This window comes from Scyliorhinus torazame, chromosome 5 (genome assembly GCF_047496885.1).
Source record: "Scyliorhinus torazame isolate Kashiwa2021f chromosome 5, sScyTor2.1, whole genome shotgun sequence".
In the NCBI taxonomy this organism is placed as follows: Eukaryota; Metazoa; Chordata; class Chondrichthyes; order Carcharhiniformes; family Scyliorhinidae; genus Scyliorhinus; species Scyliorhinus torazame.
Genome location: NC_092711.1, coordinates 134,586,375 through 134,601,323, shown reverse-complemented (window position 1 = coordinate 134,601,323; position 14,949 = coordinate 134,586,375). Strand labels below are relative to the sequence as shown.

General features: G+C 55.7%; 1 protein-coding gene across 1 annotated transcript in view; it reads right to left on the bottom strand.

Moving 5' to 3' along the window:
• The window catches only part of LOC140419821 (adenylate cyclase type 2-like), a 170,278-nt gene that overhangs the window by 7,487 nt on the left and 147,842 nt on the right, over window positions 1-14,949 (bottom strand). The window contains exons 22-25 of the mRNA XM_072503843.1: window positions 10,253-10,399; window positions 9,627-9,734; window positions 1,715-1,829; window positions 668-792 (exon numbers count right to left, since the gene is read on the bottom strand). Of these exons, the coding sequence (XP_072359944.1) occupies window positions 668-792; window positions 1,715-1,829; window positions 9,627-9,734; window positions 10,253-10,399 (495 nt within the window). The remainder of the gene's footprint in view (window positions 1-667; window positions 793-1,714; window positions 1,830-9,626; window positions 9,735-10,252; window positions 10,400-14,949) is intronic.

The following is a 14,949-nucleotide window of genomic DNA, read 5'->3' as shown; positions in this document are numbered from 1 at the left end:
TGTTGATTGTGCACAGTGGGAGTGAATGGGAATGGGTTTAGGTCCATTGGAATTGTGTACAATGGGATTGAATGGGAAGGGGTTTGGGTCCATTGGGATTGTGTACAGTCGGAGTGAATTGGGAGGGGTTTGGTACATTGGGATTGTGTACAGTGGGAGTGAATTCAAAGGGGTTTGGGTCCATTGGGATTGTGTATAATGGGAGTGAATGGGAAGGGGTTTGGGTCTATTGGGATTGTGTACAATGGGAAGGGGTTTGGGTCCATTGGGATTGTGGACAGTGGGAGTGAATGGGAGGGGGTTTGTGTCCATTGGGATTGTGTGTAGTCGGAGTGAATGGGAAGCGGTTTGGTCCATTGGGATTGTGTACAATCGGAAGAATGGGAAGGGGTTTGGGTATATTGGGATTATGTACAATCGGAAGAATGGGAAGGGGTTTGGGTATATTGGGATTATGTACAATCGGAAGAATGGGAAGGGGTTTGGGTATATTGGGATTATGTACAATCGGAAGAATGGGAAGGGGTTTGGGTCCATTGGGATTGTGTTCAATCGGAAGAATGGGAAGGGGTTTGGCTCCATTGGGATGATGTAATGTGGGAGTGAATGGGATGGGGTTTGGGTCCATTGTTGACAGCCGGTACGTGTCCAGGGTATCTAACCATACCTGTATTTTGCCGAGGACCCCGGTGCTCTCCATGCGACTGGCTACATTCACACTGTTGCCCCAAATGTCATACTGCGGTTTCTGTGCACCTATCACCCCAGCAATAACAGGTCCATGGTTGATTCCTGGCAGCAATTAAAAAACAAATTGGTTCAGCCATTAAAGTCAGGCGTGACAGCTACAAAACCAACAACTTGCCTTCAGATAGCTCGCTTACCGAGTGTTATCAAAACATTTGGTCCGTATCACTTAATTTATTGCCCATCCCTAATTGCCCCTTGAGGAGGTGGTGGGTGAGCCGCCTTCTCGAACCAGCTGCAGTCCCTGTGTGGTGTGGGTAACACCCACAGTGCTGTCAGGGAGGGAGGTCCAGGATTGTGACCCGGCGACAGTGAAGGAACGGCCGATATATTTCCCAGTCAGGGTGGTGAGTGTGGGGCTCGGAGGGGAACTTGCAGGTGGTGGAGTTCCCCATGTGTCTGCTGCCCCTTGTCCTTCTAGATGGTAGAGGTGGTGGGTTTGGAAGGTGCTGTCGAAGGAGCCTTGGTGAGTCGCTGCGGTGCATCTTGTAGATGGTACACACGCTGCTGTCACTGTGCGTCGGTGGTGGAGGGAGTGAATGTTTGTGGATGGGGTGCCGATCAAAGCGGGGCTGCTTTGTCCTGGATGGTGTCGAGCTTCGCGAGTGTTGTCGGAGCCGCACTCACCCAGGCAAGTGGAGAGTATCCCATCACACTCCTGACTTGTGCCTTGTAGATGGTGGACAGGCGTTTGGGGGGAGTCAGGAGGTGAGTTACTCACCGCAGGATTCCCAGCCTCTGACCTGCTCTTGTAGCCGCAGTATTTATATGGCTGGTCGGGTTCAGTTTCTGGAATAGCCGAAATTGGGAGATATCAAATTCTGGATGATCATCTCCGTGACACACACCCTTGTATGGATACGCATGAATGCAAACCCAACCGCTGAAGCGGGGAGGGTGGGGTGGGGGGAAGGAATCAGGTTCTCGGAGCGGGAAGGTCAACGCGCCCCGGTTGTGCGGCACTCACCGATTCTCAGCTTGAAGTTGTTGAAGGAGTGCTTGTTGATGAAGTCCAGCTTCCCCATCATAGCCACCGCAAACTCCACCATCACTCCGATGTGCAGGAAGTTCCGCTCAGAGTCCTGAGGAACGGGGGGTAGGGCAGCAGAGAGACAGGGAAGAAGATCAGACACATCCGAGAGTTTCCAATGCGGCCCACATTGCCAACAGCCCATAAGGAGGTTAGGACCCGCTGGACATTCCCCCGTTCGGGGAATCTAAAACATGGGATGGGGATGGGGGGGGGGGGAAGGTGTGTGGCGGAGGGCACATTCTCAGGATCAGGAATGTCTTCACTTGGAGCACTGCTAATCCATCGATGTGCATATTTAATCCTGGGACAAAAAGGTTAATTTAGAAGATAAAAGCTCAGGGTGGAGGGGGCATCATATTGGCATGGATTGACGATTGGCTAGCTGACAGGAAACAGAGAGTTGGCATAAATGGGTGTTTTCCAGGTTGGCAGGATGTGACGAGTGGTGTGCCACAGGGATCAGTGCTGGGACCGCAACTTTTTGCAATTTATAACTAAGTAAGGTAAAGCCGCCATAGTCCCAGATGACCATAGGCTGCTCTCCTCTTTGAGGAGGGAGGGCTGACTTGCGGTGATTTAACCTGAGGGTCACCACACCTCAGGCGAGGGGCAAGGTTGAGAAGGCATGGTCAATTTATATGACTGACTTGGATGAAGGGACTGAAGGAACGGTTGCTGAAGACACAAAGATAGGTGGGAATGTAGATTGTGAAGAGGACGTAAGGAGAACCCAGACAGGGTAAGTGAGTGAGAAAAAAATCTGCCAAATGGAGCATAATGTGGGAAAATGTGACATTGCCCATTTGGGCAGGAAGAATAAAAAAGAAGCTTCTTATCTAAATGGTGAGAGATTGCAGAGCTCTGAGATTCAGAGGGATCTGGGTGTCCAAGAGCATGAAACACAAGAGGCGAGTATACAGGTACAGCAAGTAATTAGGAAAGCTAATAGAATGTCATTGTTTATTGTGAGGGGAATTGAATACAAGAGTAGGGAGGTTATGCTTCAGTTACACAGGACATTGGTGAGACCACATCTGGAGCACTGTGTACAGTATTGCTCTCATTTAAGAAATGATGTCAATGTGTTGGAAGCAGTTCAGAGAAGGTTTACTGGACTCATGCCTGGAATGGACGGGTTGTATTGAGGAAAGGTTGGGACAGGCCGGGTTTGCATCAACTCGAATTGAGAAGAGTGAGAGGCCACTTGATTGAAACCTTTAAGTTCCTGAGGGGATTCTTGGACAGGGCGGATGTGGAGAGGATGTTTCCTCTTGTGGGGGAATCCAGAACTGGGGCGGGGGTGGGGTGGGGGGGGGGGGTCAGTGTTTAAAAATAAGGGATCGCCCATTTAAAACGGAGATGAGGAGAAATCCTTTCTCTCAGAGGGTTTTGAGTCTTTGGGACTCTCTTCTTCAAAGGGCGGTGGAGTCTCTGAATGTTTTTAAGGCAGAGCTGGATAGATTCTTGATTGACAAGGGGGGGTGAAAGGTTATTGGGGGTGAAAGGTTATCCGGGGGGGGTGAAAGGTTATCGGGGGGGTGAAAGGTTATCGGGGGGGTGAAAGGTTATCGGGGGGGTGAAAGGTTATCGGGGGATCGGCGGGAATGTGGGAGTGGAGGTTACAATCTGATCGGCGTGAGCTTATCGAATCAGGCTCGAGGGGCCGGGTGGCCTACACTCCTGCTCCTAATTCGTGTCCCTCCGGGGGAATCAAGGGGTGCAGGGAGCGGGCGGGATGATTGGGGGAGTGGGGTCGAAGCCCCAAGGTCAGCCATGATTGACAGGGCAAGCCTGAAGGGCCAAAAGGCCTACTCCTGTTCCTAGTTCAAGTGCCCTTATGAAGAATGGGCTGCAGACTTCGCTTTATCAACTACCTTGCTGATCAAAAAATCTGTCCAACTCTGCTGTGATTGTGATGACATGTACCTTTGAGGGAGCAGACCCTAAACTTCTGCCCATCATTACTGCCCCGATAAGAAGTGATGTAGCCATCTAGTGACCGGCAGGGACATGCCTCGCAGCCTCCCAGTGAACATAATCTGTCTATGTTTTCATCTTCAAGTGTTTGATGTGAAGCCAAGGGGCCTGTCCAGGAAAGGCTATGAGTTCCAAACTACAGCGAAGATTGTTACAAGCTGCAAACCAGAGGTTTTGATCAACAAGCACGGTGTGAGGAGATCCTGCTGCAAGGACCCATCATCTGAAGCAAAGACTTTTCTCTTTTGTTTCATTTCTTCTTTTTTTTCCCCCTTCCCAACCCCCTCTGTGTTTGTCTGCCTTGTGTATTTCACCATTAATCTTGTTGGAAATAAACAGTAATTAAGGCGGCACTGTACAACAAGGGGGTGCGATTTGGTGTGGTGTACCCGGCGAAGCTGAGGGTGACGTATCGTGCCAAAGACTTTTATTTCGAGACAGCGGAGGCGGCTGAGGCGTTCGTGAGGGCGGAAGGCTTGGGACAGACGTGAGGAACGGAGCTGGAAGAGAGGCTGTGGACTGTGATTGGGGAGCTGGAAAAGGTATAAATGCTATAACTTTCTTTTTACTGACGTGTATTGTAATTTACTTCACTTCACCTTGTTACAGAGTTCAAGTTAATGGTTGGGTTGATTGGCGTTCTGTGTTGCGATGGTTATATCTTAGTTTAGTGAATGGTATGGGTTGGATTTTTGGTTTTGTTTTGTTTTTCTCTGGGACTGGGTGGGAGGGGATGGTATATCTTGGCAGGGGGAGCCACCCGCACTAGTTAACGAAAGTCGGCTAGTGAACGGAGGTGAGGTGAGAGGAGGGCTGCGGATATTGGAGCCTGGTTAGCAGGTTTTGATGGGCCTACGAGGCGAGCGAGGGGGGGGGGGAAGGGTTTGATGCTGGGAGATGATTATTCAAGAAGAAATGTAGGGGGGCTTTTGGGAGGGGGGGGGAAGGGGTTCGACGTTAACAATGGACAGGGGTGGGTCAGGCCTTATGGGGTAGGGCCCGGTGGTATGATGATGGTGGATAAGAAGGGTGGGGGGGGGGGGGGGGCTGGTGAGAGACCCCCAGTTAGGATAGTCACGTGGAACGTGAGAGGACAGGAGGTCCGGACAAGAGTGCTTGCGCATCTTAAAAGTTTGAAAGCCAATGTGGCAATGCTGCAGGAGACTCACTTGAGGGTGAAGGACCAGGTGAGACTTATAAAGGGCTGGGTTAGCCAAGTGTTTCACTCTGGATTTGATGGAAGGGCTCGAGGGGTAGCGGTGCTGGTCAGCAAAAGGGTACGCTTCCAGATGGAGGAGGTGGTGGCAGATCAGGGGGGTAGGTATGTGATTGTGGCAGGGGCGCTGAAGGGGAGATTAGTGGCGCTGTTAAGTGTATACGGCCCCAATTGGGACGATGTGGGATTCGCGAATGTGTGGGACCATCCCCGACTTGGACACACACAAACTGATAGTGAGTGGGGACTGGAACTTGGCGCAGGAGCCAAGGTTGGACAGGTCACGGCTGCACTCGCTGGTCCCATCGGGGAGGGGGGGGGGGGGTCGCGAAGGCGCTGGCTGGGCTAATGGTGGAAATGGGAGGGGTGGACCCTTGGAGGTTCCTGCACCCAAGGGAACGGGAATTCTCGTTTTTCTCAGCAGTCCAGAAGGTATACTCGCGGATCGACTTTTTTGTGGTGGGAAAGGCTTTGCTGGCTGCGGTTAAGGGGTCGGAATACTCTGCAATTGCAGTGTCAGATCACGCTCCACATTGGGTGGATATGGTGCTGGAGAAGGGGCAGCGCAGAGACCGGGGTGGAAACTGGATGTGGGGCTTTTGGGGAACCAAGTGTTTTGTGAGAAAATTGAAAAGGTAATTAAGGAATATGTAGGTTTCAACTGTACGGGTGAGGTGTCGAAGGCAGTCGTCTGGGAGGCTCTAAAGGCGGTGGTGAGGGGTGAGGTAATTTTGTTTAAGGCCAGGGTGGACGAAGAGGAGAGGTTGGAGCGGCAGAGGGTAATAGATGAGATGTTGGCGGTAGATAGGAGGTATGCAGAGGATGGGGACCCGGCGAAGCTGGAAAAGAGGAAGGAACTACAGGCGAGCTTCGACCTACTGTCCACCAGGAAGGCGGTGCGCCAACTGAGACGAGCAAGGGGTGCAGTTTAAAACATGGAGATAAGGCGTATGTTAGCAGGTTAGGCTCCGGAGGGAGGCAGCGGCAAGAGAAATTCTTCAGATGAGGGATAGGGCAGGGAAGTTGGTGGTGGCTCCAAATCAGATCAACAAAGTCTTTAAGGAATTCTATGAGAGGTCGTACAGGTCAGAGCCACCTGGGGGAGACCGGGAGATGCAGGAATTTCTAGATGGGTTGGAGTACCCGAGGCTAGGGGAAGGGGACAGGGCAACATTAGAAGGAGCAATAGTGGAGCAGGAGATAAAGGATGCGATTGGGAGGATGCAGTCGGGGAAGGTGGCAGGGCCGGATGGGTTTCCGGTGGAATATTATAAAAAATTCAAGGACAAGCTGGCACCCCTGATGGTGGGGATGTTTGAGGAGGCGATAGGGAAGGGGGTGTTACCACAAACTTTGGGGCAGGCATCGATTTCTCTGTTGCTAAAAATAGATAAGGATCCGACGGAATGTGGGTTGTATAGGCCCATATCACTTTTAAACGTGGACGTAAAAGTATTGGCGAAGGTACTGGCGGGTAGGCTGGAGGAGTGCCTTCCGAAGGTGATAGGGGAGGATCAGACGGGGTTCGTGAAAGGGAGGCAGCTGTTTTCAAACATTAGGAGGGTTTTGAATGTGGTTATGGCACCGGCGGAAGGGAAGGAAACAGAGGTAGTTGTGGCATTGGACGCCGAGAAGGCGTTTGATCGGGTAGAATGGGGGTACTTGATGGCAGTTCTGGAGCAGTTTGGGATTGGACCAAGATTTGTGAACTGGGTAAAGCTACTATATAAGGAGCCAAGGGTGAGTGTCCACACAAATAACATCAGCTCGAGATACTTTTCTCTCCACCATGGGACGAGGCAGGGGTGTCCTATGTCCCCCCTGCTGTTTGCACTAGTGATTGAGCCATTGCCCATCGCATTAAGAGGTTCAAGGGTATGGAAAGGAATAGTGCGGGGGGGGATAGAGCATAGGGTGTCCTTATGTGCCGATGATCTGCTGTTATACGTGTCGGAACCGAGTGTCGATAGGGGGAATATTGGAGCTGCTTCGAGTGTTTGGGTCTTTCTCGGGGTACAAACTAAATCTAGACAAGAGTGAATATTTTGTGGTGTCTCGGCCGGGGGTGGGCGCAGGGGTAGGGGGGCTGCCATTCCGTAGGGCAGGGACTCACTTTAGGTACCTGGGGGTGCAGGTTGCCCGGGAGTGGGGGAGGCTTCGCAGGTACAACAGCACTAGTTTGGTGGGGAGAGTGAAAGCCGATCTGGCAAGGTGGGATGGTCTCCCTCTGTCACTGGCGGGTCGGGTACAGGCGGTTAAAATGAATGTGTTGCCGCGATTCCTGTTTATTTTTCAATGCTGACCGATTTTCCTGCCAAAGGCATTTTTCAGAGAGATTGAAGGGATAATTACCTCGTTTATATTGGGAGGGAAGGTGGCCAGAGTGAGAAAGGTGCTGCTACAGAGGGGTAGGCAGGCAGGGGGTTTGGGTCTCCCGAACCTGATGTACTGAGGAGAGTTTGTGCAGGGGGTCGGGGCTGAAGGCACTTGCAACAGCGCCGCTCCCGATAGCTCGGGGAAATATTCAGGGAGTCCGGTAATAATAGCTTCATTGAAAATCTGGAGGCAGTTTTGCCAACACTTCGGGTTGGGGGCAGGGTCAAGGGAAATGCCGATTCGGGGGAACCACAGATTTGAGCCAGGGAGGTGGATGGAAGTTTTCGGAAATGGGAGGAGAAGGGGATTAAGACGCTAAAAGATTTGTTTCTTCGGGGTCCGTTTGCAGGATTGAGGGAGCTGGAAGCGAAGTATGGGCTAGAGCAGGGAGAAGTGTTTAGGGACATGCAGGTTTGGGATTTTGCCAGGAAGGAGATACAGAGCTTCCCAGAGGAACCGGCCTCCACATTGCTGGAGGAGGTGCTGACGACAAGGGGACTGGAGAAGGGGGCAGTGTCGGCGGTTTATGGAGCTATTTTGGAAGAGGATAAGGCACCACTGGAAGAGATCAAAGCAAAGTGGGAGGAAGAGCTGGGAGAGGTTATAGAGGAGGGGGTCTGGTGTGAGGTGCTCCGGAGAGTGAATGCCTCCACCTCGTGTGCGAGTTTGGGGCTGATACAGCTGAAGGCGGTATACAGAGCACACCTCACATGGGCGAGGATGAGCCGATTCTTTGAAGGAGTAGAAGATGTGTGTGAACATTGCGGGGGGGGCCCCCACTAATCACGTTCATACGCTTTGGTCCTGTCCAAAGCTGGAGGATTACTGGAAGGACGTTTTCAGGGTAATCTCTAAAGTGGTGCACGTGAAACTGGACCCGGGCCCCCGGGAGGCCATATTCAGGGTGTCGGACCAGCCAGGGTTGGAAATGGAGGCAGATGTTGTAGCCTTCGCCTCGTTGATCGCCCGAAGGCAAATCCTGATGGGTTGGAGATCAGCCTCTCCACCCTGTGCCCTGGAGTGGCGGGGGGACCTGCTGGAATTCTTGACTCTTGAGAAGGTTAAGTTTGAACTGAGGGGAAGGATGGAGGGGTTCTACAATTCATGGGCATAAGAACTGGATCACATCGAACATTAGTTGGGGGGGGGGGGTTGGGGGGGGGGGGGCTGTGTGTGTTAATGGCGACTATGGGTGATTCCTGATTCCTTTTTGTCATTTGTTTATGTGAACATGCGGGCTGATGTTTGAGGTTTGGTGGGAGGATGGGATCGTTGTTGTTGATATGGGGATTGACATATTTGTTACTGATTATTGTTTATTGTTGGTGGGTGTAAATGCGGGAGAAAATGTGAAAAAGGAGAATAGAAATTATTTTTAAAAAAGAAAAGAAATAAACAGTAATTGTGTTACCGCTTACAATCCTGGTGACTGTAATTATTGGGCAGCCAAGGGCTAAAGATTTGGGGACTTTTATTGAGAATTATTGGTTAGTTCACTTGTGTTGTGGCTCTGGGGCCTGTGGGGCTGGAATTGACCGCGCACCAGCCGGTGAACCCCGCAGCCTCCGCTGCTTCTCTGGGGGAGAGGATTCCACAGACTGGCCTCCCCCTGAGAGAAGAAACTCCTCCTCATCCCCGTCTTCAATGGGAGGGCCCTTGTTCCAAACTGTGCCCCCCTCCCCACAGTTCTAGATTCCCCCTCCCCCCCCCCCGAGAAGGGGAAACCTTTCAGTGTATACGCTGCCACGTTTGTTTCCATGTTTCACGACAGGCTCCCTTAAAGGTCACCCCGATCACAGATTTTTGCTGGGCAAGAGAGTTCAGGGTGATTGGGGGGGGGGAGTGGGAAGGCAAGGACTGCGATCCGGTAAGCCGTGATCTTGTCAATGATCTTACCAGTGGCACGGTGGTTAGCATGGACCCTGGGTTCGATTCCGGGCCTTTGGGTGACCGCCTGTGCGGAGTCTGCACGCTCTCCTCGTGCCTGCGCGGGTTTCCTCCGGGTGCTCCGGTTTCCTCCCAAAGCTCTGCAGGTTCGGTGGATTGGCCGCAATCAATGTGCGGGGTGATGGGGGAAAGCGGCGGGGGAGTGGGCCTAGGTTAGGGCGCACTTTCGGAGGGTCGGTGCAGGCCCGAAGGGCCGGGTGGCGTCCTTCTGCACTGTAGGGATTCTCTGGATTCTAACCCTACTCCATTGAGAGGGGAGGGGGACAGAGGAAGTTTGAAAGCACCGGAAAGAACCTGCTCCCCGCGTCCCCGCCCGCCCCACCCCCTTACCTGAGGGCATTCCGGCCCAAGGGCAGCATTTAATCCCGACGCCGCCATGTAGGTGCTCCCAATCGTTTTGATCTTCTCCACGCCGCTGAATTTTGGTTTGGAGAGGAGCTGTGGGGAAACAGCAACATCGTCTTTAAAATCGGAAGGATTTCTCCCCCCACTCCCCAGGTCTCACGCCGTCTCCAGAGCGAGCCCAGCCCTGTTCCCTTGGTCGCTTTTGGTGACGCTGGACTCAAAAGGAACCACTTCAAGCTTTGAGCCTTGTCTTCTTTTTCAAATGGAGCTCGGGGACCCTATCGGCTTTCCCCGATACTGTCTCCCCGGCAACCCCTCGGCCAATCAGAGCTGACAGGCAGAGCAAATCGCCACTGCCCCCGCCCGCGGGAGAAATGAGTGGCGACGCTCGGAAATTTGGCATTCTCGTGTTTGTACTGTTGCTCCACTCGGCGACTCTCGTGGCCGTCGACCCGAGGGAGGACGTGGAACTCGGAAGATCGGCAATTAACGCATCCGATGCTCGGGATGTCTGGCGGGGTGGGGGTCAGGGTGGTCAGAAAGGAGATGCATGACTACCGCGCGATTCCCGTCGCCGGGACGACCGGCGGCACAGTTCAGCAGATGCATACCTCGTCGAAGTCGGCGATGATCTCGTTCAACAAGCGCAGGCACTCCAGGCCCTCGTGGTTGACGTCCGTCTCGGAGTAAAACGCCTTGAAGTCCGGGATTGAGGCAAACATGATGCAGACGCACTCGTACGACTGGTGGTAGAGGTCCTGAGGGAGAGATCGCAGTGAGGGGGGGAGGCGTGAGTCAGGTGGACGGGACTGGGCGAGGTGCGGGAAGGGAGAGCGGCTGTAATCCACCCTCTGCTCGGCCCACATCACCCTAATCCCAGCGGCAGTGACCTTCAGACATCCCAGATTCCCGGGCTCTTCACCAACCCCGCTCCGGTACCCTCGCTCCGATACCCCTGCTGTCATACCCCCCGCTCCCATAGACCCCGCTCCCATACCCCCACCCCAATACCCCCGCTCTCATACCCCCCACTCCCATGCCCCCGCTCCCATACCCCCCGCTCCCATACACCCCGCTCCCATACACCCCGCTCCCATGCCCCCCGCTCCCATACCCCCGCTCCCATACCCCCGCTCCCATACCCCCGCTCCCATACCCCCGCTCCCATACCCCCGCTCCCATACCCCCGCTCCCATACCCCCGCTCCCATACCCCCGCTCCGGTACCCTCGCTCCGATACCCCCGCTCCCATACCCCGCTCCGATACCCCTGCTGCCATACCCCCCGCTCCCATAGACCCCGCTCCCATAGACCCCGCTCCCATACCGCCACCCCAATACCCCCGCTCTCATACCCCCCGCTCCCATACCCCCGCTCCCATACCCCCGCTCCCATACCCCCGCTCCCATACCCCCGCTCCCATACCCCCGCTCCCATACCCCCGCTCCCATACCCCCGCTCCGGTACCCTCGCTCCGATACCCCCGCTCCCATACCCCGCTCCGATACCCCTGCTGCCATACCCCCCGCTCCCATAGACCCCGCTCCCATAGACCCCGCTCCCATAGACCCCGCTCCCATACCCCCACCCCAATACCCCCGCTCTCATACCCCCCGCTCCCATACCCCCGCTCCCATACCCCCGCTCCCATACCCCCGCTCCCATACCCCCGCTCCCGTACCCCCGCTCCCATACCCCCGCTCCCGTACCCCCGCTCCCGTACCCCCGCTCCCGTACCCCCCGCTCCCATACCCCCGCTCCCGTACCCCCGCTCCCGTACCCCCGCTCCCGTACCCCCCGCTCCCATACCCCCCGCTCCCATACCCCCCGCTCCCATACCCCCCGCTCCCATACCCCCCGCTCCCATACCCCCCGCTCCCATACCCCCGCTCCCATACCCCCCGCTCCCATACCCCCCGCTCCCATACCCCCCGCTCCCATACCCCCCGCTCCCATACCCCCCGCTCCCATACCCCCCGCTCCCATACCCCCCGCTCCCATACCCCCGCTCCCATACCCCCGCTCCCATACCCCTGCTCCCATACCCCCGCTCCCATACCCCCGCTCCCATACCCCCGCTCCCATACCCCCGCTCCCATACCCCCGCTCCCATACCCCGCTCTCATATCCCCTCATCTCCACCGACTCCCCTCCCTTCGCTCCCCAATCTCTGCTTTGATGATCTCCCCTCACTCTCTGATACCCGCTACGTTCCCCCTCACGCTCCAATCCCCACTACGTTACCCCTCACTCTCCGATACCCGCTACGTTACCCCCTCACTCTCTGATACCCGCTACGTTTCCCCCCACTATACGATCCCCACTACGTTCCCCTCACTCTCCAATACCCGCTACGTTCCCCCCTCACTCTCCGATACCCGCTACGTTCCCCCTCACGCTCCAATCCCCACTACGTTCCCCCCTCACTCTCTGATACCCGCTACGTTCCCCCTCACGCTCCAATCCCCACTACGTTACCCCTCACTCTCAGATACCCGCTACGTTCCCCCTCACTCTCCGATACCCGCTACGTTACCCCCTCACTCTCTGATACCCGCTACGTTTCCCCCCACTATACGATCCCCACTACGTTCCCCTCACTCTCCAATACCCGCTACGTTCCCCCCTCACTCTCTGATACCCGCTACGTTTCCCCCCACTATACGATCCCCACTACGTTCCCCTCACTCTCCAATACCCGCTACGTTCCCCCCTCACTCTCCGATACCCGCTACGTTACCCCCTCACTCTCCGATCTCCACTATGTTCCCCCCTCACTCTCCGATACCCGCTACGTTACCCCCTCACTCTCCAATACCCGCTACGTTACCCCCTCACTCTCCGATACCCGCTACGTTACCCCTCACTCTCCAATACCCGCTACGTTCCCCCCTCACTCTCCGATACCCGCTACGTTCCCCCCTCACTCTCCAATACCCGCTACGTTCCCCCCTCACTCTCCGATACCCGCTAGGTTCCCCCCTCACTCTCCAATACCCGCTACGTTCCCCCCTCACTCTCCGATACCCGCTACGTTCCCCCCTCACTCTCCGATACCCGCTACGTTACCCCCTCACTCTCTGATACCCGCTACGTTTCCCCCCACTATACGATCCCCACTACATTCCCCTCACTCTCCAATACCCGCTACGTTCCCCCCTCACTCTCCGATACCCGCTACGTTCCCCCTCACGCTCCAATCCCCACTACGTTCCCCCCTCACTCTCTGATACCCGCTACGTTCCCCCTCACGCTCCAATCCCCACTACGTTACCCCTCACTCTCCGATACCCGCTACGTTCACCCTCACTCTCCGATACCCGCTACGTTACCCCCTCGCTCTCTGATACCCGCTACGTTTCCCCCCACTATACGATCCCCACTACGTTCCCCTCACTCTCCAATACCCGCTACGTTCCCCCCTCACTCTCTGATACCCGCTACGTTTCCCCCCACTATACGATCCCCACTACGTTCCCCTCACTCTCCAATACCCGCTACGTTCCCCCCTCACTCTCCGATACCCGCTACGTTCCCCCTCACGCTCCAATCCCCACTACGTTCCCCTCACTCTCCAATACCCGCTACGTTCCCCCCTCACTCTCCGATACCCGCTACGTTCCCCCTCATGCTCCAATCCCCACTACGTTCCCCTCACTCTCCGATACCCGCTACGTTACCCCCTCACTCTCCGATCTCCACTATGTTCCCCCCTCACTCTCCGATCTCCACTACGTTCCCCCCTCACTCTCCGATACCCGCTACGTTACCCCCCCACTCTCCAATACCCGCTACGTTACCCCCTCACTCTCCGATACCCGCTACGTTACCCCTCACTCTCCAATACCCGCTACGTTCCCCCCTCACTCTTCGATACCCGCTACGTTCCCCCCTCACTCTCCAATACCCGCTACGTTACCCCCTCACTCTCTGATACCCGCTACGTTACCCCCTCACTCTCCGATCTCTGTTACGTTCCCCCCTCACTCTCCGATACCCGCTACGTTCCCCCATCACTCTCCGATCTCAACTATGTTCCCCCTCACTGTCCAATCCCCACTACGTCCCCCCTCACTCTCCGATCTCCACTATGTTCCCCCCTCACTCTCCGATACCCGCTACGTTCCCCCTCACGCTCCAATCCCCACTACGTTACCCCTCACTCTCCGATACCCGCTACGTTACCCCCTCACTCTCCGATACCCGCTACGTTCCCCCATCACTCTCCGATCTCCACTACGTTCCCCTCACTCTCTGATACCCGCTACGTTACCCCCTCACTCTCCGATACCCGCTACGTTCCCCCCTCACTCCGATACCCGCTACATTCCCCCCTCACTCTCCGATACCCGCTACATTCCCCCCTCACTCTCCGATCTCTGTTACATTCCCCCCTCACTCTCCGATACCCGCTACGTTCCCCCCTCACTCTCCGATACCCGCTACGTTCCCCCCTCACTCTCCGATACCCGCTACGTTCCCCCCTCATTCTCCGATACCCGCTATGTTCCCCCCTCACTCTCCGATACCCGCTACGTTCCCCCATCACTCTCCGATCTCCACTACGTTCCCCCTCACTCTCCAATCCCCACTACGTTCCCCTCACTCTCTGATACCCGCTACGTTACCCCCCCACTCTGCGATCCCCACTACGTTCCCTCCACCCTCGAATCCCCACTACGTTCCCCCCTCACTCTCCGATCTCCGCTACGTTCCCCCCCTCACTCTCCGATCTCCACTACGTCCCCCCTCACTCTCCGATCTCCACTACGTCCCCCCTCACTCTCCGATCTCCACTACGTTCCCCTCACTCTCCAATCCCCACTACGTCCCCCCTCACTCTCCGATACCCGCTACGTTCCCCCCCACTCTCCGATCTCCACTACGTTCCCCTCACCCTCGAATCCCCACTACGTCCCCCCTCACTCTCCGATACCCGCTACGTTCCTCCCCACTCTCCGATCTCCACTACGTTCCCCTCACCCTCGAATCCGCACTATGTCCCCACTCACTCTCCGATACCCGCTACGTTCCCCCCTCACTCTCCGATCTCCACTACGTCCCCCCTCACTCTCCGATCTCCACTACGTCTCCCCTCACTCTCCAATCCCCACTACGTCCCCCCTAACTCTCCAATCTCCACTACGTCCACCCTCACGCTCCGATCTCCACTACGTCCCCCATCACTCTCCGATCTCTACTACGTTCCCCCCTCACTCTCCGATCTCCACTACATTCCCCCCTCACTCTCCGATCTCCACTACGTCCCCCCTCACTCTCCGATCTCCACTACGTCCCCCTCGCTCTC